At 44.6% G+C, this 27,663-nt stretch overlaps 1 protein-coding gene across 1 annotated transcript in view; it reads left to right on the forward strand.

Moving 5' to 3' along the window:
- The window catches only part of LOC137301598 (uncharacterized), a 37,856-nt gene extending 20,530 nt beyond the window's left edge, over positions 1 to 17,326 (forward strand). Inside the window, exons 3-4 of the mRNA XM_067971149.1 lie at positions 7,993 to 8,065; positions 15,939 to 17,326. Coding sequence (XP_067827250.1) covers positions 8,002 to 8,065; positions 15,939 to 17,071 — 1,197 coding nt within the window. The 5' untranslated portion in view covers positions 7,993 to 8,001 and the 3' untranslated portion in view covers positions 17,072 to 17,326. The remainder of the gene's footprint in view (positions 1 to 7,992; positions 8,066 to 15,938) is intronic.
- Positions 17,327 to 27,663: the final 10,337 nt, after the last annotated feature.

The following is a 27,663-nucleotide window of genomic DNA, read 5'->3' on the forward strand; positions in this document are numbered from 1 at the left end:
CCTACATAACAATATTGCACTCCAAAAAGCAATTAATTGTTTGTGATGTGTTTTGCCTATATAACAACAATGATGACACTTCAAAAATACTTCACTGGCTGTAAAGCGCTTTGGGACATTCTGAGGTCATGAAAGGTGCGACATTAATACAAGTTCTTTCTAAGAGATGTGAGGCACCTTATACACGGAAGTCTTTCTTTCATGATGTTGCTCGGACTGAATACTTGGAGCAATAGATAAGACCTATAATGGCCACCCTTGGCCTGTGGTAAATATTTCCAGAAGTGAAACTGACCATAGTGACAATCACAAGTGAGATATGGGGGGATATTTAACCCCTGAGAACAGGTGGAGTGGAGTCAGGTGGGAGATGAAAATACTAGTTTTTGCGATCATGACCGCAACCCGGCTCCAACGCGCCCACTTCTGGGTTTAATGTGGGCGCGTTTGGATGCACACGCGCAGCCGGATCGCGGAGATTGCGTCCCCAATTAGTTCCGTCGGACGTGTCTTTAACGGGGCACTTAACATCCTTAAGAGACGTTAGGTAGCGTTTTTTTCAATTGAATGTAACTAAGCTTTAAATTTAACGCCAGCTGGCGGCTTCCCCGGGGCTCGTGAATCTCGCCAGGTAGAAAGAGGCGAGACGAGCCGGTTCATCAGGTAAGTGCTTTTATTTTACTGCTTGTGAGCCAGGAGGGGCAGAAGCGTTTCCCTCAGGCCCAACAAGCTTACCTGCCGCAATTGGATCCAAGTGAGTGACCGCCCCCTCCCTCCCCGCGATGCCTCTGACCTTCCCCCGATGTCCACAGCCCTCGATGCCTCCAGCCTCCCCAATATCGGCCCCCGGCCGTCACGATGTCTGGCCCCAACCTCCCCAATGACCGATCCCTACCCCCCCACCACCAAAAAGCAATGTCAGTCTTGCCTGACATCCGCTCCCTGGCTGTTTTCCCGCCCAACAGGCAGATAACTTGTCAATCTGGCTGGCTGGCGCGCGGGAAACCCAGAAGTGAAATTTTAATCAATCAATTAGGTCGTGATCACAAATTCCGACCCGCCAACTTTACTTTGGGGAATCCCACGTGGAAGTCTACCTCTTCCCCTCTCCATGGTCTCCTCCTGAGTAGAGATATGTATCACTTCATATGGTAGCCTGTAGCATGCTCTGTCTTTGTTTAAAAAGTATTTTTGTAGCTCAGTAGAGTTAGATGAAGCTGCTTTGTTGAGTAAAAAATTACTGAAATAACATTAGAAAATGCCGGAAGTAAGCAGCCGGTCTACCACAGAGAAAAGACAGGTTAATGCTATGGGTGTCTGCCTTTCATCAAGAGCTGCTTTAACATGCCAAAACTGTAATTACAAGAAACCTACGTGCTCCATTCTTACTGTCTCGCTTTCATGGTCATGAGAAAAACAAGAGAAGAATAATCCATGATGATTGAGGCGGAACAGGCTTTTTTTTATTCGTTCATGGGATGTGGGCGTCGCTGGCGAGGATTGCATTTATTGCCCATCCCTAATTGCCCTTGAGAAGGTGGTGGTGAGCCGCCTTCTTGAACCGCTGCAGTCCGTGTGGTGAAGGTTCTCCCACAGTGCTGTTAGGAAGGGAGTTCCAGGATTTTGACCCAGCGATGATGAAGGAACGGCGATGTATTTCCAAGTCGGGATGGTGTGTGACTTGGAGGGGAACGTGCAGGTGGTGTTGTTCCCATGTGCCTGCTGCCCTTGTCTTTCTAGGTGGTAGAGGTCGTGGGTTTGGGAGGTGCTGTTGAAGAAGCTTTGGCGAGTTGCTGCAGTGCATCCTGTGGATGGTACACACTGCAGCCACAGTGCACTGGTGGTGAAGGGAGTGAATGTTTAGGGTGGTGGATGGGGTGCCAATCAAGCGGGCTGCTTTGTCCTGGATGGTGTCGAGCTTCTTGAGTGTTGTTGGCGCTGCACTCATCCAGGCAAGTGGAGAGTATTCCATCACACCCCTGACTTGTGCCTTGTAGTTGGTGGAAAGGCTTTGTGGAGTCAGGAGATGAGTCACTCGTCACAGAATACCCAGCCTCTGACCTGCTTTTGTAGCCACACTATTTATATGGCTGGTCCAATTAAGTTTCTGGTCAATGGTGACCCCCAAGATGTTGATGGTGGGGGATTCGGCGATGGTAATGCTGTTGAATGTCAAGGGGAGGTGGTTAGACTCTCTTGTGTTGGAGATGGTCATTGCCTGGCACTTGTCTGGCGCGAATGTTACTTGCCACTTATCAGCCCAAGCCTGGATGTTGTCCAGGTTTTGCTGCATGCAGGCTCGGACTGCTTCATTATCTGAGGGGTTGCGAACGGAACTGATCACTGCGCAATCATCAGCGAACATCCCCATTTCTGACCTTATGATGGAGGGAAGGTCATTGATGAAGCAGCTGAAGATGGTTGGGCCTAGGACACAGCCCTGAGGAACTCCTGCAGCAATGTCCTGGGGCTGAGATGATTGGCCTCCAACAACCACTACCATCTTCCTTTGTGCTTGGTATGACTTCAGCCACTGGAGAGATTTCCCCCTGATTTCCATTGACTTCAATTTTACTAGGGCTCATTGTTGCCACACTCGGTCAAATGCTGCCTTGATGTCAAGGGCAGTCACTCTCACCTCACCTCTGGAATTCAGCTCTTTTGTCCATGTTTGGACCAAGGCCGTAATGAAGTCTGGAGCCGAGTGGTCCTGGCGGAACCCAAACTGAACATCGGTGAGCAGGTTATTGGTGAGTAAGTGCCGCTTGATAGCACTGTCGACGACACCTTCCATCACTTTGCTGATGATTGAGAGTAGACTGATGGGGCGGTAATTGGCCGATTGGATTTGTCCTGCTTTTTGTGGACAGGTTATACCTGGGCAATTTTCCACATTGCCGGTTAGATGCCAGTGTTGTAGCTGTACTGGAACAGTTTGGCTAGAGGTGCGGCTTGTTCTGGAGCACAAGCCTTCAGCACTACAGCCGGGATATTGAATGGCCTACTCCTGTTCCTATGTTCCTAATTTGCTCCATCAACAATGCAAATTGTGCACCTCAGACTTCTCCCCTTTAGAACCTCAACCCTTAGATTTGCTGGACGAGGGAGATCTGATGGCCCAGAAACTGGATTGCGCCCGAATCGGGTCGCGAACCCAGTGCTGTGCTCGCTGCACTCGCCTCATGAGGCCAGTGACAGGACCACGGGAAATTGGTCCGCTGGCCTCCTCTGTTTATTACCGGTGAGATGCGGGCGCGAGTCGCGGCCCCAGAGGCAGCTTGCCGGTGCCTTGAGGCACCGAGGTCGGCCGGCACAGATGTCAGCTGAAATCGTAAGCAGAGTGTTCCTGGAGGAGGAGGGGAGGCAATCGGGGGAGGGGGCGAGTGTTGGCGGCTCCTGCTCTTTCCGGCTTCAGGTAAGTAAAAAAAAAAATTAAAACTTACCTTTCTGGAAACGGCTTACAGTGGTCCCTTTAAAGACTGAGAACACTGACCGCAGCATGCAAGGCACAAGGTCGCAAACAAAATTTGCAAAGAGGTCCTCAACCGGGTGTTTAGCTCTCTATTTGCATATAGAAAGGGCCTAACACCTGTTTCAAGTGCGTGCCCTGGACGCCAGTGCAGGAGCCTTTACCAATATTGCGGGAAAAAAGTCTGGAAAATTTCTCTCCCACCCCTTTTAGGGGGATCAAAACTTAATGCAAGAAATCACATTGACCCTGACTTATATTACAGGGTACCTATCTCTTGTACGAGGTGATCTCCGCCCCAGTCACAAACAGGTCCAACTCTCTTGAAGGAATACAGCAAAACAATATTCACCACATGAGCCGGCAGCCTGTTCGACAGGTCCACTATTCTCTGGGAAAGAATGAACGACCTGACATCCAACCTAGTCCTGCCTTTACATAACTTGTAAGCGTGACCTCCCCCCGTCCTCCCTAACCCATCCACTTGAAATAATTGGTTCACATAAACACAGATTAGTTCCTTCATTATTTTATAGACCTTGATTAAATCACCCCTTAGTCTACGCTTTTTTAAACTATACAGACCCCGCTCGATGAGTCTATCTGGGTAACTAAGGTGTTTTCAACTAGGAATTAATCTTGTGGCACTCTTCTGCACCCTTTCCAAATCCTCGCTATGCCGTGAGGAGACCAAAGTTGGATTCCGTATTCTATCTGAGGTCCAACCAAGGTCTTGTACAAGGACAAAGTGGTTTGCTTTGTTTTGTAGCAACACAATGGTGAGTTCTGCTTTTCAGAGAAGATGTTTAATCAAGGTCCAGCCTGCCTGCTGATGTGGACATAATGAGCCAGATTTTGCTGTCAAAATAAGGGTGAGGCTAATGGTGCTCGCTGTTATTTATGCGTAAATGGTACAGGTTAAATGCCAATATCCAGAAGTCGCTGTCTGAGAAGCGCCACTCCACCGTTAGCTTTGTGAAAACGGCATCTCGCTGTCTGCCTCACCGTTGAAATGCATTGAACAGTGTGAAGTTGCTGTATTTGCGCAGCAGATACAAACTAAACTTTCTACGGAAAGTTAAGTCTTGTCATCACAAGTATAAGTACCCTTTTAACGACGTGATAATTGTTAATTACTGCCAATCAACTTTTCTGGCACTGAAAATTAACTATTACAAATGTAGGGTCTCATTCCTTCAGGTATTAATTGTTGGAGATTTTAAAAATGTCAATTTTTAAAAAATGTTTTACTTTTCCTTTCTGTCTCTTTTTTCTCTCTCTTAATCCAATCTTTCTTTCCCTCTCTTTATTTTTCTTTCTGTACCTGATTTGACATTGAATTCACCCACTCAAATTTACACTTCCTTCTCAGTCCTTCCGCTGGTTATTTCTCAAACCTTAAATCTCATTGGTTAAGGAGATACCCTGGTATCTCTTTCTCTCTCGCTGCACTATCATCAGCTCACACTTCCAGCAACTCAGTGGGCAAAAATGTTTTGAGCTGAAGGATGCAGGGGCAAGTCTAACTAACGGCAGATGCTGTTAGATGCTCTGCCACAGCAAAATCTGGCCCAAAATAAAATCCCATGGCACTTTAAGATCTCAGGGCACTGTTGAAAGAAGAACAGGGAGTTCTCTTGATGTAATTCAAAAAGTGCACATTATCCTCCAGAATTCTGTTGTTCTCTGGTGAGAATAGGCTCCTGTACATGGAGGGGTAAGTAGTCTTCGAGTGAAATCGTAACCCTAAAAGATGTTCACCGTTTTGTGCTGCTACATGTAGTGACTAGAGCAGCTCCTTCCCTAGAGTTTCTAAGCTATTGTCAATTGTATTTTCTAATCAGCAAAGTTCAGGTATGAACTCTTAGTGCGCTCACACAACATTCCTCTGTGTACTATTTTTAGGTAGGAGTTAACACGCAGAGAAATGTAGGACTCGTTAAGCATTCATACTTGCACTTTGCCAATCAGAAAATATACCTCTTTATAATCAGTTTTTAAAAAATGCTTCCTAATTTTCCGCATCGTTCACCTGAGGAAGGAGGTAGCCTCCGAAAGCTTGTGAATTTAAAATAAAATTGCTGGACTATAACTTGGTGTTGTAAAATTGTTTACAATTCCTAATTCTCTAACATGTTAATCTTATGGATTATCGTTTGCACTTCCTGGAAGCATCACACTTATTTCCTGTCACATTTTAGCTCTCACTCTCCAGACATTGTACCTTGGCATGTTCTCTGACTCACCACAGGATATCTGCTAAGTAGTAAAATAAATGTTTTGATTGTTACAATTTGATCGTTCAATAAGTTATCTCTGGTTTTAAAGAAAGGAGAAAGGTGAAGACAGTAATTTTGTTTTCCTCGCACAAGCTAATTACATCTCTCCGCTGAAGTTGAAAACATCGGAAGATAAAATTATATCTCCAATTCAGGCCTCTTGCCCATGCCTGATTTTCATAGCTCCACCATTGGCGGACATACCTTCAGCTACCCTGGGCCATGGAATCCCCTCCCTAAACCTCTCCGCCTCTCTCATCTCCTTTAAGACGCTCCTTAAAACCTACCTCTTTGACCAAGCTTTTGGTCACTTGTCCTAATATCTCCTTAGGTGACTCGGTGTCAGATTTTGTTTGACAATCGCTCCTGTGAAGCGCCTTGAGACATTTTACTATGTTAAAGGCGCTATATAAATGCAAGTTGTTGTTGTATATGGACGCACTACAGGGAACGTTTTATAAATAAGCCTCCTAGTGTGGAGCTTTGTCTGCCAGGAGTGCATACAGGAATTTGGATGCAGGCCTCGATTCCTGAAATGTGCTCCTGGCCACAAACCTTGACACCAGGAGAGCAGTTTTGTAAAATTACCCTATTTGTATATGGTCCAAGGCAAAAATTTCTTCCATCATAAGATGACGGTGCCTGACTGAGCCTTGCTGTGTAGAATATTACAACAGTGACCTCACTTCAAAAGTACTTCATTGATTGTAAAGCGCTTTGGGATGTCCTGAGGTCATGAAAGGCACAAGTCTTTCTTTTCTTCCTTTTATTTGAAGAATGAGGAGCGTTACATGTAATGCTGAATAACTCAGCCTTTGATACAAACTTAAGTAAGGATTAAAGGGGCTAAAATATATAGAAGAATCTTCTGGTTCTATTTACATGATATGGTGTAATATTCATTACTTACCCAATGGCTCCCTCGAATAGTGAAATCTCACTGTAAGAGTATCTTATGCTGTGTAATATGATATATACCAGTCTGTTCACTGTAGAGGTAGCTTGCAATGGATTTATTAATGACTAATGCAACTTGTAAGGTATTTCTGTGAGTTGACTGCCATCCAGTGGATATGATGGTTACAGTGAGCTGATTTTATGGTCATGTTTGAATCATGGCCATCCTCACAGTAAGGAAATTAATAAAACTTCTGACGGAGGGGAATAACCCGTCATATACAACCTGTGATTTCTTAGACTGCACTGAGGTGAAATACCACTTCAATCGGCACAGGGAAAGCTGAACTTGTGATAATACTGATAGCCTGAAAATTGCTGCCCCCTCATGGACCACATTGTCACCATCATTTATTTCAGCCCAGAGCTCCTGTCAATGCGGTTATGGGAATTTAGTTTTTTTTTATAAAACACGTGCGTGGTGACTGAGGGAAGTGGATGTTACACTTCCAAGAGTCAAAATTAACTGAAGCTAGACGCACTTTTATAAAATATTGGAAAGTGACGGTTTCCTCTGACCCGCTATTTCTAATGAAAATGTAAATCCATTTTTTTGTAATGCTTATCTAATTTTGCCACAAGTAACGAATGTAGGAAATCTCCCTGCAATGTTTAGAAAGAGCTTACATCAATATAGTGTCTTAACGCTTATAGAATATCCCAAAGTGCCTCATATAGAATGAATTTACTTTGAAGTGAAGTCACTATTGCTCCTTATTTGTTCTCGTGATCTGGGTGACACCGGCAGGATTGCATTCATTGCCTATCCTTAGTTGCGCTGAGAACACTGTGGTGGGGTAGTGATTGTTTTTACAATTGAGGGGCCTTTTAGGCCACTTCAGAGGACATTAAAGGGCTGATTATCAACCCCAATGGTGGAGTAGTTCACGTGAATAGCATAGATACATTTAAGGGGAAGCTATGTGGAAGAAAGGAATAGAAGGATATGCTGATAATGTTAGGTGAAGTAGAGTGGGAGAAGGCTTGTGTGGAGCATAAACACCGGCATAGTTCAGTTGGGCCAAATGGGCTATTTCTGTGCTGTAAATTCAATGTAATATGTAATAACCTGTAGGTTAATGCCTCTGTTATATAGCCGCCAAAGGAATTTTATATGAGCACTTTAGGTGTGTGTATACTAATGTCATGTAACATCATTTTAAGGTGATTGCGATGCTGCTTTGTAACTCCCTTCTGCTCATCAATTCTGCATTTTAAAGTTGGGTCAGAATGGCTCAGGTTTTAGAAAGTGTCTTTAATTATTTTAACTTCTTTTATCTTTACCAGAATATTAATATGTCATCGACGTTGTTTGAGATGGCGTTACTACGTGCTATAAGTGAATTCAGCGATGAAAGCGGTAAGACTGTTTAAATTCTATACTCTTTACAATGAGGTCGTGTAAAAGGCAATAATAGCACGTTACCAGGCTGCATAAATGCTGGGTGTCACTGACCAAGCACTCACACTCCTGCTGGCTTACCTGAATTCTCACAACATACACTGTCTATCACTCAACAAGTTAAGGGATGTCGTCAGAGAAGAATGGATCATTTTTCTCCCTCCTTTTAGCACCCACGTGGGCTAGAGAGGGGAAACTCAGCCAATCAAACAATCCACTGCCTCCCTCCCCCGCTGGAAGGGGCTAGTGTTTGGATGTTGGGTGAGGACCCTCCTCTATACCCCAATAGCCCACCCACACAAACACTGGGAATTTTTGCTGCCTTTCGCCTGGCAATGACGGGGTGGTAACGGCCTCAAAATGGGGTCGGTCATCTTCCTGCCCCCGTTAACACCGGTGACGCGGCTGGCACCATTTTGAAAGGGGCCCACCATCAGGTGTCCAAAACGCCCGCCTGTTTCAAATGACAGGCCCCTTTTAAAATGGAAATCGGGGTCCTGTGATGTAAATACAACCCCGACCCCTCTGTGCACACTCCGATCAGTGCTACGGGCGATGGAAGAGAAGAGGCCCGCCAAAGGTAAGTGTTGAATTATTTTTGTGGGCCACAGGAGTGCTCCTCCTTGTCACACAAAAATATTCTGGGCCGCTGCCGCCCAGGGAAGCCCACTCTCCGCGATTGCAATGCACCCCCCTCCCTCACTAACATACCTTGCCCGGCCTGATCTTGTGGCCTCAATCCGGCAAGCTGCACCTGGACACCTGTTTGGCAGCCCACATTTAAATGAGGCTGGGGGCCTCAAACTTTCTTGCAGGGGGGGGGTCTCCTCTGCGTCACCAGAACGGGCGGCCGACTAGCGCGCTCCACCGGTCGGTCGCCCCAAAGTCAAGATCCACTCCATTGTCTGGCCTCACACACAAAGAATAGTGACTGGTGTAATCACTGATGCAATCTTCTAACTTTTCAAAAGAAGGGAGAGTTAAGATGTATTGTTGTGGCAGAGCACAAGGAGCTTTGCTGCAATGTACCTGGGAGTGGTTCATTCATTCCGAGGCATTCCTCACGTTGATAAGTACAAAAACATTCCCTTCTTCCAAAAGGGTAATAATAAAAGTAAGTACATAGATCTGTAGTCTAATGAGGTTATACTGCCTGATATGACTGTAAATGTTTAACGTTGCTTGTATAAAAATTCTTTACTCTGCTATTTTAATTTTTTTTAGGCATTAACCTATGTTAAAAGTAGCAGGTGAAGGAATTTCGTACAAAGACTTTAGCTGTTCACACGCTAATATTTCAAGTCATTTCAAGGCTAGTGAGACGCAAAGTGTGTATCTAGATCACACCACTGTAATTTGTCATACAGTCTAAAGCAATCTGATCAAAAATTAACAGAGAACAAACAGCAGTAGTTTTAATTACTTTGGCTTCATGATAAAGTCAGAGGATCTAAATATAAGGGTAACTGGTGCGAGGCTGTGATCCCGGTGCGGAGCTTCACTCGTCGGGAGTGTGGGCACGGAGGTCAGCGCACCTGATTTGAAGCGCTCTTGGCTTTCCATTGAAAAATTGGACACACTGACCTCTGCACCGGACTCTCTGATCTGCGCTCCACCAGGAGAAAAGCCTTTACTCCATAAAGTAATAGAATAATTTTATTGCACGAGTAAGTGCTGTGTTCTTTTCCTTCTCTTAAACCTTTTACAAAACTGCAGCACTACATCTAGGAAATACACCATATACAACATTGATTACCCAGTTTGAAAAAAATAACAGAGGCATGCGATCTCATGCTTGCTACTTTAGCAAAGTGCTTATCTGTTAATTAATGCATTTTACAACAGTAAAATTAATTTCATACGCTTTTGCTTGTTCGACATCCACTACTGGATGCGCAGAAATTTCCCCCAATTAAATATTGGGGAGACCGAAGCCATTGTCCTTGGCCCCCAGCCACCAACTCCAATCCCTAAGATTCTATCCCCCTCCCTGTCTGAGGTTGAACCAGACCGTTTGCAACTTTGGCATCTTATTCGACGCTGAGCTGAGCTTCTGACCCGTATCCTCTCCATCACAAAGACCGCCTACTTCCACCTCCGTAATATTGCCTATCTCCGCCCCTGCCTCAATCCATCTGCTGCTAAACAACTCATCCATGCTTTGTTACCTCCAGACTCAACTATTCCAATGCTCTCCTGGCCGGCCTCCCTTCTTCCACCTTTCAAAAACTTGAGCTCATCCAAAACTCAGCTACCCATATCGTAACTCGCACCAAGTCCTGTTCACCCATCATTCCTGTGCTCACCAACCTACATTGGCTCCCGGTCCAGCAATGCCTCAAATTTATAATTCTCATTCTTCCATGGCCTCACCCCTCCCTATTGTTATAAATTGGATAGCCAGGTGTTGAAGGGTAGAAGACTAGAGCCTGGTCTTCAGTTGCTTCCAAGCCTTTATTCACAGAGATCCACATTACCCACTCCACACCCTAGATAAGCTCTCATATAAATGGATACAAGAGAGTCCCCAATTGATACGCACCACCTGAATACAATTAACACTAATTAATATAAATCATACTGATACAATTAACATATTCCCTTCTCTCTTTAAATAAAAAAAACTTTATTTATGCAATACAAACAAAAATTTCAAATATCAAAAACTTCCATACTCTGTACAACCTATACTGTTCAAAGCATTCCATTGTGAGGTGACCCTTCTCCAGGACCCCTAATAATTTCTTCGTACATGCACTTCTTTTAGTAAAACAATCCGACAGTTGATGGCTTGAATCCACCCATTTAATCTTAGAGATTTCCTTTCTCTCCAGCATTTGTTTCAAGCCAGCAAGGCCAATCCGTAATCTTTTCTCACTCACATTTTTCGTAGAGTTAACATTATCCCACAATGAACGATTGTCTACATAACATTCAATGGGTATACTATCTTCAGTACTCCCATTGTACGGGATGTCACTCAAAATATTTGCCAAATAGAATCCCGTATCCACTGTGTCGACAAGAACCGGTGTTTCAGCAGCCAGAGTACTTTTAACAACCCTTTTTATTTTCGTAGCTTCCCAAGCTAAAGGCAACATTTCCCATTCTCACCCATAAGAAGCACTATGAAACCATCTGCATCAGATACCCATCAGGAAGATTAGCATGTGAAGCATCGCTAAAGATAATTAGCTTCATTTTCTTTGGGTCACCTTAGGATGGGAACTTAAGTACGCATTTATCTATATTTAATTTTCGTAATGTTTTATTTGCCCTTAAACATTCTCTGCTATGGGGTGTTTCATTGGAGTACTTAACTCCAACACATCAAAACTAGCATCCGGTCTAGTCTGAGTGCACAACCAGTTTAACTAACCAATTAAGCTCCGTAATTGCTCTGTCTCTTCTTTCGATATAACATCACCTTTCTGTGATGACCTAGTACGATTCAATGGGATTGGAGTAACACTCTCTAAATAAGACTGTTGATTTAAAGTTACACCAGACCTACTCTGCTTAATATCTAAACCAATATATTTAAAAGCCCCACAGGCCTGACTCCCATTTTTAAATTCTACTCTAACCTTATTAATGACAAATTTCTCAAATTCCGCAGTACCACCCCATGAGAAATCATCAACGTGCACCTGAAAGTTTTCCATTATGGTACCAACAAAACATTGCGGGATCTGCTTTTAGTTGAACACAACCTATTTTCAGCAAAACAGATCTCACTGAAAAATACCATACCCTGGAGGCACCATTCAGGCCATAGACACATTTGTTTAGTTTCTATAGCTTTCCTTCCACGTCTGCTGCCTCTTTAAGCGGTTTCAGAAACACTTCTCTCTGAAAAGTATTGCCCTGCAGAAATGCGGCTTTTATGTCAATTGACCCACACTCCCATGAATATGTTGCCAAAAGAGTCAAAAGGATTTTTAAGGTTACCTTTCCAGCAGTGGGAGAATCTACTCGAACATCTGTATCACCCAGTTTCTCTTCAAAACCCCCAGCTGCCAATCTCGCTTTAGCCTTATAAGTCCCACCTGCAAGGACTTTTTCAGTACAAAGCCATCTATGCAACAAAGCTAGTTGCTCCTTATCTGGTACCTCAGAATAAACTCCAAATTCTTTCCAACTATCTAACTCCCTTTCTTTTGCCTCTCTGACTCATTTATCCTCAAGTTTATTGGCCGCCATCAAAACTTTACGATCATGAGGACTTCTGCTTCTAGTTCTGTTACATGACTGTTCTGTGGTCTTTGTTTCATTGTCTGATCTAGTCAAGCTACGTCTTCTACTTCCATTTCTATGTCTGTAGGGACTACTACTGCATGATCTCCCTCTTTCATCTCTAGTTCGTGATCGTTTTCTGACGTAAGATTCACTTCCGGACTCCCTGTCACTACTTGTACTTCGCTTTCGTACTCTCCAATCTTTTACCCCATTCTGCCAGTCCATGGGCCTCACTTCATGGCCATCATCCTGAACATTTAACCAAAATTTAAACCTACCAGTAGCTTTGCCTGCACATCCCAAAATTGTTGCATCCCTCCATTCATTAGTCCCTTCTGGAACATGTGTCACCCACGTACCCACTTTGGGTAATGGTTCTGTGGATGTGATAGCTCTGTCATGTATTTCTTGATGTGGAGATGCCGGTGATGGACTGGGGTTGACAATTGTAAACAATTTTACAACACCAAGTTATAGTCCAGCAATTTTATTTTAAATTCACAAGCTTTCGGAGGCTTCCTCCTTCGTCAGGTGACGAAGGAGGAAGCCTCTGAAAGCTTGTGAATTTAAAATAAAATTGCTGGACTATAACTTGGTGTTGTAAAATTGTTTACAAATGTATTTCTTGATCACTGACATCACTACTGTCCAACCCTTGATCTACCTCGGTCTGTTCCTCAACAACCTCATCAAAATAATCATGAACGTCTGAGGCACAGGATGCCTTGTTTACTTTTATTAACTGCTCAATGTCCGAGATTTTATAATTAATTCCAATTAATCGTGAGGAATGAACCTTAACAGTTTGATTGCCATGTTGGCAAGTACTATCTTACCATCACGACCTATTAACGTACCAGGGCCTTTCCATTCCCTATGACCCTCTCTTTTATAGTATACCAAATCTCCTGAATTGAACTCTGTCTCAGATGGTCTAATACGATGCTTCAGCGCTCTACGAATTTTCTCTGATACCTCAGCCTTGATAAAAGCCTGTCTCCCTGCATGCATAGCATTTAAATGTTCAGAAAAAATGGCACTAATTGTAGTACCTTCTAGAGCAGGAGGATTATCACAAAGAACAGAAGGAAATTTGGGATTGCGCCCATAGACTAGTTGGTAAGGACAACATCCTCCAACCATCTGAAGAGAATTCTTTGCATGAACTGCCCATGCTAGGGCAGGTGACAATTTACACTCTCTTCGATCAGCCAAAATTTTATGCACCATGCTATCAATCACTGCATGATTCCTTTCACATAGGCCATTGCCAAAAGGGCTCTCAGCTGCTGTATTTATGACAATTATATTCATATTCTCACACATATCTCTGAACTCCACGTTAGCGAATGCACCTCCATTATCAGTCAAAAGCTTTGCTGGTGTCCCAAGTCCAGTCCCTTTCCATTTTTCCATAATTTTATCTCGAATAACCGTCTTCTCCTTACAATATGTTAGTGTAGAAATACTAAATCTTGTAGCCAGGTCAATAAAATGTAAGACGAAAACATTTCTGTCTTTGTCCCATACCTTTAGATCCATGACAACTACCTCGTTAAAGTCACGTGCTAACAGAATACTTACATCAGGACGTGGGGGCGTCCGTCTAAACTTCTTACAGATATCACAGTTCTCACTAATCTCTTCTGTTAGCCTCGTATACTCCTCATCAACTACACCTGCATCTTTTAGCAGGATTTTTAGTGAATCAAGATAACATTTTAACCAGTCTACAGTTGAAGTACATGCACTATCTAACACCGCACAATTAAAGGAATCCACGACTAATACATTCATCACAGGATTAAAACTCCTTGTGACCAATATAACCTGTTCACATTCATCATTATCTTCATCCTCTTCCTCAGAACTACTTTCTTCATGCGTCATTTCAAAGACCCTGTGTTTTTGTTCTGGGCAATTTGCCTCATAATGATACTTAGAGTCACATCTAAAGCATCTACTGATTTTTCCTTGGGCATTCCTGGGATTCAGTCGCCCATTATTACTGTCCCAGTATTGTCTTTTGTTGATATTTCTGGATTTGTTGTACCTGCTTTCATCACTAATCTGGCTGTCTTTAATCCTTCCGTCATATTGACGCCTGCGTCCAGTCTCTTGAAAATTTTGAAACTTGGTCTGGCGCCAGGGTTTAGTATCTGGAACATTTCGAAACCTGGTAACCATCGAATCTTCCATTCTTTGTGTCACAGCGGAAGGCTCCATTTGTTCCGTGAAGGCTGAAGGGAATGACTGTTTCCCCTGGAATTTTTTTAAGGCAGCAAACATTTGATCCAACAGAGTCTCCTTTTCCGGGAACTGGATGCCACTTAGGACCAGTTGCCTGTCCATATGAGACACCTTAGCACAATCTAGTAATTTAAACGCTAGTACCGTTCTAATTGGAACTTTGTCAACCTTTTGTACAATTTGTTAAGGTCCATGATATACTCTTCCATTGAATGACAGTCTGTTTTCCGAAATCTATCAAATGCTGACCAAGCCTCATAGGCACATAACAGGTCGTCTTTCTTGTAGATTTGATCCAGAAATTCTAGTAGAAAGGTTAAACCCTCATCATTATCCAAAAGATCCGCATCCATCCCAGAAAATACCTTACTTCTGATTTTACTTCATTCAGGAAGTGATGACGCCAAGGCCATGCCTTGTTTTCTCTTTGGTAGAGTAGTAACCCATGTCCACATATCAACCTCGTTCTTCCACCGGTCATACGGTTCAAACTCAGAGAACATCGGAGGAAATCGTACCTCGATGATTTAAACTTGCTTTCTGCCATTTTCCACCATGGTCACTAGGCTTTCAAGATTTTATGATGTCCAGAAAAAATCGTAGTTTCCAACCTTCACCTTTAGGCAACCATTCTCTTCTACCATGTTATAAATTGGATAGCCTGGTGGTGAAGGATAGAAGACTAGAACCTAATCTTCAGTTGCTTCCAAGCCTTTATTCACAGAGATCCACCTTACCCACACCACACCCTAGATAAGCTCTCATATAAATGGATACAAGAGAGTCCCCAATTGATATGCACCACCTGAATACAATTAACACTAATTGATATAAATCATATGAATACAATTGACACCTATCCCTGTAACCTCTTCCAGCCTTACAATCCTCCAAAAACTCTGCATTCCTCCAATTCTGGCCTCTTATGCATCCCCAATTTCCTTTACTGCACCATTGGTGGCCGTGCCTTCAGCTGTATAGGCCCTAAGCTCTGGAATTCCCTCCCTAAACCCCTCTGCCTCGCCACCTCGCTCTCCTCCTTTAAGATGCTCCTTAAAAGGTACTCTTTGTCACCTGGTCCTAATGTCTCCTTATGTGGCTCTGTGTCATATTTTGTCTGATAACGCTGCTGTGAAGCGCCTTGGGATGTTTTACTACATTAAAGGCGCTATATAAATGCAAGCTGTTGTTGTTATTACACAGCAAAATTCAACCCATAAATAGTCAGCAAAGTACTGGTATAAATTAAACAGTCTGGTTGTTTAAAAGATTTGTGTAAATATTTTTCTTGGAATAAATATGTAGTTATTAAAAATTACTTAAAAATTTATATTCCTGCTAGAGCTTATGTTGTATAAAGAGAGTCCACGGAATCACAGCGAAATACTAGAACTTTCTCCAGGGCTTTTTAAGGCTTTGATCAGTTTAATAAAAAGCATTCCTACAGAAGGTGTGGAGCGGTCAAACATCAGTGTGGGAACTGGTGTCATGGAGAAAGATGGAGAGGGAGTAGAAAAAAATCCAGTTGATCGGAATGTGCTTTCTAAAATCAACAGCACGTTAGAAAAGGTATACCATGAATCAAACAAGGTAAAAACAATGAATAATGAAACCTCGGTCCAACACCTTCCGGAAAAAGCTACAACAAATGAATCATCCGTCGAAGTGACCCAGCCAACGAGTGAAGAGATAATTCTAGTTGGGGTTTCGGACTCGGGTAACAGAGATGCAAACACATCACAGGATCATAACAAAAATGTTACGAAACAAGTTGTAACAGAAAGTGTATCTGAAAGCAATGCCCAAGAGAGAGAATCTGGACTCAATTCCTTGGCTGGCCAGATGGCAAAAGAGATCAATATGTATTTGCAGAATGTTGGACTAGCTAATGAGACAGTTGAAATGATAAACACAAGCTATTTGTATGAACATGGACAGAAGTTTTCAAAACTTCTTGCAAGGCTTACCAAAGTGATAGCTACAGCACCAGAAGTGCTAACAATGGACAAGAAGAAAGACCTTATGATTAGTGGATATATCTTGCACAAGATGCTTAACCTCAGCAACATCGCTCTTCAGGATCTCAATGGACAATTGTTGGGGACTGAGTTACAGGAGGCTGTCAGCGCTAAATCAGACAAATCTTCTTTGATTAAAAAAGAATCAGTGGAGAAAAAAGCCAATCAGAGAGAATTTGACCAAATTGATCACTTTGTGCAAATGTTTTATGACCTGGAAGAAAAGCTTTCCAATCTGAAGATACTTCTGGAAGCTTACGAGAAAGGGAAGAATCACGAAGTGGCCAAACATCTCCTGGATGAGTCACTCAATGTGGTCTCTCAGATGGAACTGATCCCATGGCTGAAAGGGAAAAACTCTTTCATAGACTTTGAACTGGAGGCTTTGAGAGACTTTGCTGGGTTACTGTCAGATGAAGAACTTGTACAACATGAGCCATCAGTAGGATCAACGTGAAGACATCAACATAAACAGATGACATCAAATGAAGCAGCTGGAGCTACCTGCAATTACAATTGGCTACAGCAGTATTTACTTCCAAAAGAAGACAATCAGCACTTGAAACCAATGTTAGTTTAAAAGTATTTTAAAAATTGATATTTACACGCACATATATTCACTCCCCACGTAAGTCAAGTAATTAAAAAAAGAGCATGTTTAAAACATGTTTTCTATCTAATCTGAATAATTAAACAAAAATATTCATTTCAGCTGAAGCATTAAAATTCTGATGTGGACTCAACATTTGTCTTGTGCTTTTTAAAAAAAAATTGTGCTGTAATTAAAAAGGAGAGAGGAGGTCAGATGAGCATCTGACGAATGTACAAAGTTGACTTTCTACATGTAGGATTCGCATTTGCCAACTGGCTGCTTTTTGGGGGAACATCAGGTTTTCGAGTCTCTGGTTGCGCTGTTTGCGTTGGAGGGCCCAGAGACTCGGGGCAGGCTGAAATTGTCCCATTACTCATCAGAGCTCATCTATTCTCCGTATGCACGATGCTTCACCGCAAGCGTAGGAGAAGTGAGCTGTGATGCTTTATGGGGTGACTTCAACCAGCCAGTCCCAAATCCACTGTTTTCCTGGCCTCTGGTTTGAACAAGGATGGGAAGTTGTCAGCATGTGTGGGATTGCCGCTCGCCTGGCTTTTGTATGGAAATTTCTAAAATGTTAACTGGACACAAATGGGTTAAATCATGATGTGCGATATTAATTTGCCCATCTTTATTGTAATGAAGATGGTAACCCGTTGAGGGTTGGTGGCAGGGAATTTCACACAAATGTGTTGTCACACCTGTCACTAATATAATCCAGTTCTGGCCTCTTGTGCATTCCTGATTTTCATCGCTTCACCATTGGCGGCCGTGCCTTCAGCTGCCTAGGCCCTAAGCTCTGGAATTCCCTCCATAAACCTCTCTACCTCTCTCCTTAAGATGCTCCTTAAAATCTACCTCTTTGACCAAGCATTTGGTTACCTGTCCTAATACCTCCTTATGTGGCTCGGTATTTGATAATGCTCTTGTGAAGCATCTTGGGACGTTTTACTACGCCAAAGACACTGTAGAAATGCAAATTGTGCGATTTCAAGCCACTTTTTAATCTGGAAGTCCACTTTCTCCACTTTACTTCAGTATTTTATAGTGTAGGGGCATTGATTATAGATTTTCCAACTTTCAATAAATCCTCATTAGCAGCGGAGCAAGCATCAGAACTCCATTCATGATCCAACTCATCACTACACCCCAATCTCCTCCCACACCAGTATTACCCTTTCACCCTCAATGCATTCTTAACTTCCCTCCTGCATTGCTCACTGTTTCCCTATCTTCCTTTGCTTTTCCCCATTCCCCTCTTTTGGGTTTGGACTTGCAAAATGTTAGCAACCATAGTTACGCAGTGTCCTGGCAACAGTCTAAAGTTGCACAACTTCACCTTGAAGAGGGAGAAGAAGTTTCAAACTTCAAAAAAAATTGCTCTCAGTATGTGGGAGACACTGGAAAGACCGCATGTATTGCCCATCCCTAGTTACCCTGAGAAGGCAGTAGTGGGCCTTCTTCTTGTACTGATAGTGCTCCCATGATGGTGTTAGGTAGGGAACTCCAGGATTTTGACCCAGCCACATTGAAAGTGACAGTAATATATATCCAAGTCAGGTTGGTGTGTGATTTGGAGGGATACTTGAAGATGATGGTGTTCTCGTGATGTTGTTGCTTGTCTTCTTGGTGGTAAAGAGGTTGTGGGGCTAAGAGGTGCTAGAAGTAGACGCAGTGAGTTGCTGCAATGCACAGATACATTCTGGATCCACATTGCCCCAATAAGTCCAGTGGCAGGGGTGCCAATCAAGCAAACTGCTTTGTCCTGAATGGTGTCGAGCTTCTTGTGTGTTGTTGCAGCTGTACCCATCCAGCCGAGTGGTGAGTTTTTAAAAAATTTTTTTATTCGTTCACGGGATGTGGGCGTCACTGGCAAGGCTGGCATTTATTGCCCATCCCTAATTGCCCTCGAGAAGGTGGTGGTGAGCCGCCTTCTTGAACCGCTGCAGTCCGTGTGGTGACGGTTCTCCCACAGTGCTGTTAGGAAGGGAGTTCCAGGATTTTGACCCAGCGACAATGAAGGAACGGCGATATATTTCCAAGTTGGGATGGTGTGTGACTTGGAGGGGAACGTGCAGATGGTGTTGTTCCCATGCGCCTGCTTCCCTTGTCCTTCTAGGTGGTAGAGGTCGTGGGTTTGGGAGGTGCTGTCGAAGAAGCCTTGGCGAGTTGCTGCAGTGCATCCTGTGGATGGTACACACTGCAGCCACAGTGCGCCGGTGGTGAAGGGAGTGAATGTTTAGGGTGGTGGATGGGGTGCCAATCAAGCGGGCTGCTTTATCTTGGATGGTGTCGAGCTTCTTGAGTGTTGTTGGAGCTGCACTCATCCAGGCAAGTGGAGAGTATTCCATCACACTCCTGACTTGTGCCTTGTAGATGGTGGAAAGGCTTTGGGGAGTCAGGAGGTGAGTCACTCGCCGCAGAATACCCAGCCTCTGACCTGCTCTCGTAGCCACAGTATTTATATGGCTGGTCCAGTTAAGTTTCTGGTCAATGGTGACCCCTAGGATGTTGATGGTGGGGGATTCGGCGATGGTAATGCCGTTGAATGTCAAGGGGAGGTGGTTAGACTCTCTCTTGTTGGAGATGGTCATTGCCTGGCACTTATCTGGCGCGAATGTTACTTGCCACTTATCAGCCCAAGCCTGGATGTTGTCCAGGTCTTGCTGCATGCAGGCTCGGACTGCTTCATTATCTGAGGGGTTGCGAATGGAACTGAACACTGTGCAGTCATCAGCGAACATCCCCATTTCTGACCTTATGATGGAGGGAAGGTCATTGATGAAGCAGCTGAAGATGGTTGGGCCTAGGACACTGCCCTGAGGAACTCCTGCAGCAGTGCCCTGGGGCTGAGATGATTGGTCTCCAACAACCACTACCATCTTCCTTTGTGCTAGGTATGACTCCAGCCACTGGAGAGTTTTCCCCCTGATTCCCATTGACTTCAATTTTACTAGGGCTCCTTGGTGCCACATTCGGTCAAATGCTGCCTTGATGTCAAGGGCAGTCACTCTCACCTCACCTCTGGAATTCAGCTCTTTTGTCCATGTTTGGACCAAGGCTGTAATGAGGTCTGGAGCCGAGTGGTCCTGGCGGAACCCAAACTGAGCATCGGTGAGCAGGTTATTGGTGAGTAAGTGCCGCTTGATAGCACTGTCGACGACACCTTCCATCACTTTGCTGATGATTGAGAGTAGACTGATGGGGCGGTAATTGGCCGGATTGGATTTGTCCTGCTTTTTGTGGACAGGACATACCTGGGCAATTTTCCACATTGTCGGGTGGATGCCAGTGTTGTAGCTGTACTGGAACAGCTTGGCTAGAGGCGCAGCTAGTTCTGGAGCACAAGTCTTCAGCACTACAGCTGGGATGTTGTCAGGGCCCATAGCCTTTGCTGTATCCAGTGCACTCAGCCGTTTCTTGATATCACGTGGAGTGAATCGAATTGGCCGAAGACTGGCTTCCGTGATGGTGGGGATATCGGGAGGAGGCTGAGATGGATTATCCACTCGGCACTTCTGGCTGAAGATGGTTGCAAACGCTTCAGCCTTGTCTTTTGCACTCACGTGCTGGACTCCGCCATCATTGAGAATGGGGATGTTTGCAGAGCCTCCTCCTCCCGTTAGTTGTTTAATTGTCCACCACCATTCACGACTGGATGTGGCAGGACTGCAGAGCTTTGATCTGATCCGTTGGTTGTGGAATCGCTTAGCTCTGTCTATAGCATGTTGCTTCCGCTGTTTAGCATGCGTGTAGTCCTGAGTTGTAGCTTCACCAGGTTGGTACCTCATTTTTAGGTACGCCTGGTGCTGCTCCTGGCATGCTCTTCTACACTCCTCATTGAACCAGGGTTGATCCCCTGGCTTGTTGGTAATGGTTGAGTGAGGAATATGCCGGGCCATGAGGTTACAGATTGTGCTGGAATACAATTCTGCTGCTGCTGATGGCCTACAGCGCCTCATGGATGCCCAGTTTTGAGCTGCTAGATCTGTTCTGAATCTATCCCATTTAGCACGGTGGTAGTGCCACACAACACGTTGGATGGTGTCCTCAGTGCGAAGACGGATGGGGTGCCAATCAAGCGGGCTGCTTTATCTTGGATGGTGTCGAGCTTCTTGAGTGTTGTTGGAGCTGCACTCATCCAGGCAAGTGGAGAGTATTCCATAACACTCCTGACTTGAGTCTTGTAGATGGTGGAGTGGCTTTGAGAAGTGAGGAGACGAATCATTTGTTGCAGAATATCCAACCTCTACCTACTCTGTAGCCATACTGTTGATAAGACAGGTCCAGTTAAGCCTCTGGTCAATGCTGACCCCCAGGATGTTGATGGCTTAAAGGGCAGGGGGAGATGGTTGGGCCTTTTCTTGTTGAAGATGGTCATTGACCGGCATTTATGTTATCTGCTACTTATCTGCCCAAGCCTGGATGTTGTCTGGGTCTTGCTGTAGGCTGGCATGGGCGGCTTCATTATCTGCTTGTACAGAGCAGTTTTTGCTGTAGAATAATCAGCAAATAGTCCCACTCCTGACTTTATGACAGAGGGACGGTCATTCATGCAGCAGCAAAAGATGGTTGGGCCGAGGACCTGGCCCTGAGATACTCCTGCAGTGACGTCCCAGGACTGTGACGATTTGCCTCCAACAACAATGACTGATTTCTTTGTGTCAGGCCTAACGCCAGCCGCTGGAGGGGGTTCCTCCTGACCCCCATTCACCTCGGTGTTGCTAGGGCTCCTTGGTGCTCTACTTGGTTGAATACCACCTTGATGTTGAGTCAGTTACTTTCGCCTCTCCTTTGGTATTCAGCAGTTGTATCCATGCATGGATCGAGGCTGTGAGGAGGTTTGGAGTTGAAAGTTTTCCACAAAGTTGCCAAATTTCAAAATTGAATTTCAGTGAGATTACTAAACAAGTTTCATTCTGGCCCCACTGCAATCTTTTAAATACAAAACTCCACCCTGTTCGCATATTTTTCCTCGCTCACTTTTGTCTTCCTATAGCACCAGGGTGGCTGTTTGCCAGGATTTGAATCGGACAATCTGGTCCTGGTGATGGATGACCGGTCACTTTGAAACTGAAAGCTGGTCGGTAAAATTCAGATTTTTAATCCATCTGATTAATAAATGCTCCATACATGTAGGAGCAGGAGCAGGAGCAGGTCCACCCCCTGACTGGACAAAAGTCTGGTCATCCCATCCCTGGTCAAGAGACTAGGCAAGTGACCAATTCCCGAGCTTCCAGCATTACAGTCCCAGGATGTATGCAATAGTAGCCTGGGTGACTCTCCGTCTGAGTCTCCCTCTTTACCTGTGAGGAAGTGCATTTTCCTTACTCAGCAACTCGCACAGTGGCACAGCCGAGATCAAGAACTTAGCGAGTGGGGGGAAACGTCACGGGTGCAACCTGCATCTTTATCACTTCACCCCATCCCACAAATATCTTTTGATGTTGGGTGCTAAATCACCATTTACACAAAGTCTCTCTAGTGGCTTAGTAGGTTAATGGGCTGCCTGGTGTGTTGTCAAACCACACAGACCAGGAAGGCCTCAGTTTTGACCTCTGGTTTGTACTGATTGCAGCTGGGGTAGCAGTGGGATGGGGTTCAATTGGTCACATTACCAGGGAGGTAGGGAGAGGGAAATCAGAGGGAATCCCAACTTCTGATTGCTACCCAATTAGCTGTGCTGCAAGGTGTGCTCGTATGGACATCAGGTGAAGGCAGGACCTTGCTTGTTTATGATGCCCCGCATCTACCTTTCCCCCATGACATACAGCCTGGTGACACTCAAACCCCGATTTTAACCTGAAATGGGATTCGGGCAGGCGGGGAGTGGGTTGAATGCCAAACCTCCCCCCCCACTTAACCTCGGCAGCTAGGCCCAGGCGATTTTTACTCCCGGGCCTCGTGTGTATGCCGCTGGTCAACTGCCCACAAGGAACGGCCGGGAGGCAGCAGCTAGCCGGCGGGCCTGAGTGGGAATTTCGATAGGCAGCCATGGGCTGGCACCACAGAGAGACTACACGGCACTCTGATGAGTCGCAGGGAGGGGGTTTCGGGAGGGTCTCGTGGGAGGTAAAGAACAGAGAAGAACTGCTGATCCTCCTGGCCCCACAGGGAAAGTAATAAATCCTTAAATGTCCTGTTATGGTTTCCAACCTGCTTCCCGCTCTCTTCACCTGCCGGGAAAGCTGCAGCGACTCCCCCACTCAGACTGCAGTTAAAATTGCAGTGGGGGACCAATTATGTCATCGGACCTCGATTAGCATATTTAAAGAAGGATCCCGCCAGCTTCAGACGGGTGTCCTTGACGCCTGCTCAGAAGAGCAGGTTAAGATTGAAGATGCTGGATCCAAGGAGGTTGTCAGTGGGTAAGCTACCCGGCTGATTATAACTGCCCGCCCACCGGCTTTACTGAATTTAAATTTGAGTCTAATTCATCTTTTACAGTCAGATTCATGTATGAAGTCAATCACACTGCTGAAAACAGCATCTTAGTGTCATCTGGCTCAGTTGGAGCACTCTCGCCTCTGAGTCAGAAAGGTTCATGTCCCACTCCGGAGGCTTGAGCACAAAATCCAGGCTGACCCTCCCAGTACAGTACTGCAGGAGTGCTGCACTGTCAGAGGTGTCGTCTTTTAGATGAGACGTTAAACCAAGACCCCAACTGGCCTCTCAGCTGGACATAAAAGATCCCATGGCACTATTTCGAAGAAAAGCAGGGGAGTTCTCCCTGGTCTCCTGGGGCCAATATTCATCCCTCAACCAACATCACTAAAACAGATTATCTGGTCATTATGTCATTGCTGTTTGTGGAATCTTTCTGTGCACAAGTTGGCTGCCACGATTCCTACATTACAGCAGTGACTACAATTCAAAAAATACTTAATTGGCTGTAAAGTGCTTTGGGACGTCCTGAGGTCATGAAGGACGCTATATAAATGCAACTTCTTCTTGAAACTGGAGCCACTCGAACGGTGGAATTGAGAATAGGTTGTCAGGACCACATGTTCCCTGATGAATCGTGAATCAATTCAGGAGAGGAAAGGAGAAAATTAGGGATCTTTCTTCTGATCTAGAAACAACAGAGTTACTTGAATTTGGGTTCTGGAAACATTTAATTGGTTCTTTGGTGACTCAATTTTCTTTGCAATTACATTGTGAATTTTGGAAATTAGCAGGTCTTAGGAACCGGTTAATGCCACCTTCGTTTTCAGGAGCGGAATAGTTTGAATTTGAGTTTAATTCATGTTCGACAATCAGACTGGCGTACAGAATCAATCATGCTGCTGAAAACAGCATCTGAGTGTCATCTGAAACTGGAACCGCTCGAAAGGTGTAACTGAGAATAGGTTGTCAGCACCACATGTTCCCTGATGAATCATTCGAAATCCTTTAATCCAGGGATGAACACTCGTTACCGTCACAAATCAGAGCGAGGGCATAACTTGAAAACCATCTGTACCACCAGAACCACAAACCAGACAAGGTATTCTTTACCCAAATAAATCCAATTGTACACAAAAAGGGGAAAGAAAATCAAGAGAAAGAAAGAGCTGTAAACAGAATTGTTGCAAGATGTTTTGGACGATTACCGCTGCTCTCCAGGAACCAAAGCAGACAAGACAGTGAGGAATGACAGGTATTTATCGAGTTGTTTTTACCGAAAGTAAACTAACTGTGTATTCAATTTGTAAATATCCGAACAATCTCACGCCTTGTTGTTGTATTCATGGTGTATTCTTCTTGTGTGTAAGAATTTGATTTGTGTGTTACTGGTAAGTTTGGAGTTAAACATTTCATTCTTGCCCCGCTGAATAAATGTTTTTCTTCCCCCTACCCTCCCAATTTTCTCCTCTACCCTCTTGGGAACGAGAGCTCATTTTGGGCGCCCGGTTCCACCAACGCTAAAAGCCCCTCTGGTGCCTCGCCCAAGTGGCCATTCTTCATCCGCGAAGCTAGACGGAGTGACGGGCCACGCAGGCTATTTGGCTATGGAGGGCATCGGAGCCCAAGCCCTGTTCCTGCTTTTACTTAACACCCACGGACACATACATTCCAGCATGAGTAACTAGACGGCAGTCAGGAGTGGAAAGCCAAGCCAATTTCCCCCTCCACAGCTCACCATAGCATCCCAACCCCTGCCGTTTGAGATCAACTAGCTCAGGATAGACCAAGGTTTGAGTGTCGGACCTTCCTGGTTTCAGTAACACTCTATTTGATGCAGTTATTCATTTTAATTCTCTTTCTTTTTGCACAGAATTCCAATAGACCAAACCCCTTCCCATTTCCTCCCATTGCATAGAATGCCAAAGGACCCTGACCTTCCCATTCACTCCCAAGTATAAAATACCAATTCTAATTGATGTACATGAGGGATGCTGCATTTGATTTTTTTCTACTTAATTCCTTAGAAAGTTGTAAAGAGAGATGGCCTGCATTTCTGATGTGTGTCACTTGCCATTTGTTTCTCTGCTTAAATGTTGTTAGAAGCAGTGTGGGAACAGATATTTTATATGGAAACTGCGCTTGGTGCCACATCATGAATAGCAAGTGCTGCTCGTAACTCACCGCTTGCATACATGGTACCAGCAGGGTAGGACTTCATGATGTGATAAGCCCCAATAGTTTCATGGAGCCTCTCACTTGTACTCTATATACTGGAATAGCTTTAGCTACAAGTGGCAATTTCTGGCTTTCTCTCGCTGGAGGTCTAGGGAAAGAAACTGGAAAAGCATCTGGCTGATGGAATTTGGAATTCCAGTTGATGCAGGCAGGACAATTGTTCCTTTTGCCCCTTGTATCGGGCTGTCCAAGACAACTTGGTACTCTTGCCAGGCATGTGCCCAAGATTCAGTCACATGATCAGAACTGATGGCTTTGTACCACATGCTCTGAACTGGAGAGCTATATAGATTCTGTGAGGGGTTTTGAGAGAGTGGATGGGGAGAAACTGTTTCCACTGTCAGTAACCAGAGGGCACAAATTTAAGATAATTGGCAAAAAAATCCAGGGGGGAAATTAAGAGAATTTTTTTATTATGATCTGGAATGCACTGCCTGAAAGGGTGGTGGGAGCAGATTCAATAGTAACTTTCAAAAGGGAATTGACTAAATTTGCAGGTCTATGGGGAAAGAGTAAGGGAGTGGGACTAATTGGATAGTTCTTTCAAAGAGCCAGCACAGGTACAATGGGCTGAATGGCCTCCTGTGCTGTATGATTCTATTATTCTGTCTATCTTATACACATAATTAAAAGTTTTACACCTAACACACGTTATATATGAACATATGAAAATGTCGGATAGGAAAAGACTAACTGGTCCATCTAGCCTGTTCCGTACAGTCATATGATGCCTTATGCATCACGATACAAATGTTCCCCACTCACCCGGAGCCATGTAATCTCCTGGGAGAGGTGAAAAACTAATTAAAAATACAGGCCAATTAGAGGGGAAAATTCCTCTCTGATTCCCCCCCCCCCTCCTTTAGGTGATCAAAACTAGTCCAGGAGATCACATTGACCCAGACCTATCACAGGATACCAACGTCCGGTACAAGGTGATCTCCACCCCAGCCAGAAGCGGGTCCAGCTCTCTCTTGAAGGAAAACAGGGAATCGCTGTTCACCGCACGAGCCAGCAACATGTTCCACAGGTCTACTATCCTCTGGGAAAATAAAGAACCACCTAATATCTAACCTAGTTCTCCCTTTGCATAACTTGCAAGCGTGAGCCTGGTATTCCCTAACCTATCGCTGAAATAATATAACATAAGCACAGACTAGTCCCTTCATTATGTTATAAACCTCAACTAAATCGCCCCAGTCTCTGAAGTATACAGACCCAGCTCTTTAAGCCGATCTGGGTAGCTTAGATGTTTTAAACTGGGAGTAGCTAAGGTGTTTTAAATATTGTACCAGTAGACGTGTACATCACACACTTGGGTGTCTGTAGCCTCATAAATCATCCGTCGCACTTTTACAATTGGCTTAAATAACTACCATCTTTTCAGTTAACTGCTGATTTGCTGAAATATGCTAATTGTTATTGGATAGGTAGGAAAAGCTACCATTACTAGTTAGTAACCAGCAACCAGAACAAAACCAACCAATCAAACCACTCAAAGGCCGTTTCACTTCTACCCAAAGCCAATTCCACCCCCAAATTTCTTTCCATGTTACCTATCTGGAACCAGCAACCACCACAAAATGAACGAACCGCGAGTGCCGAGCCTTGCCAGGAGCACCCAATTGGGCCAATTGGCCCCTGTATCTACAACCATCTGATGCCAACATTGTTGGACTACTGCAGCTTTGTCAATCACCAATGCACTGGCTTAAACATACCGGGGTAGAAAATTCCCAAACAGAGAGTCCCGAGGATGGGCCCGAAATTGGTCCTCGGACCTCATCTACATATTTGGGGTGAGCTGCCCGCGCCTGTCACACCTCCACAGGGAG

Source organism: Heptranchias perlo, chromosome 34, assembly GCF_035084215.1.
Source record: "Heptranchias perlo isolate sHepPer1 chromosome 34, sHepPer1.hap1, whole genome shotgun sequence".
NCBI classification, from domain to species: Eukaryota; Metazoa; Chordata; class Chondrichthyes; order Hexanchiformes; family Hexanchidae; genus Heptranchias; species Heptranchias perlo.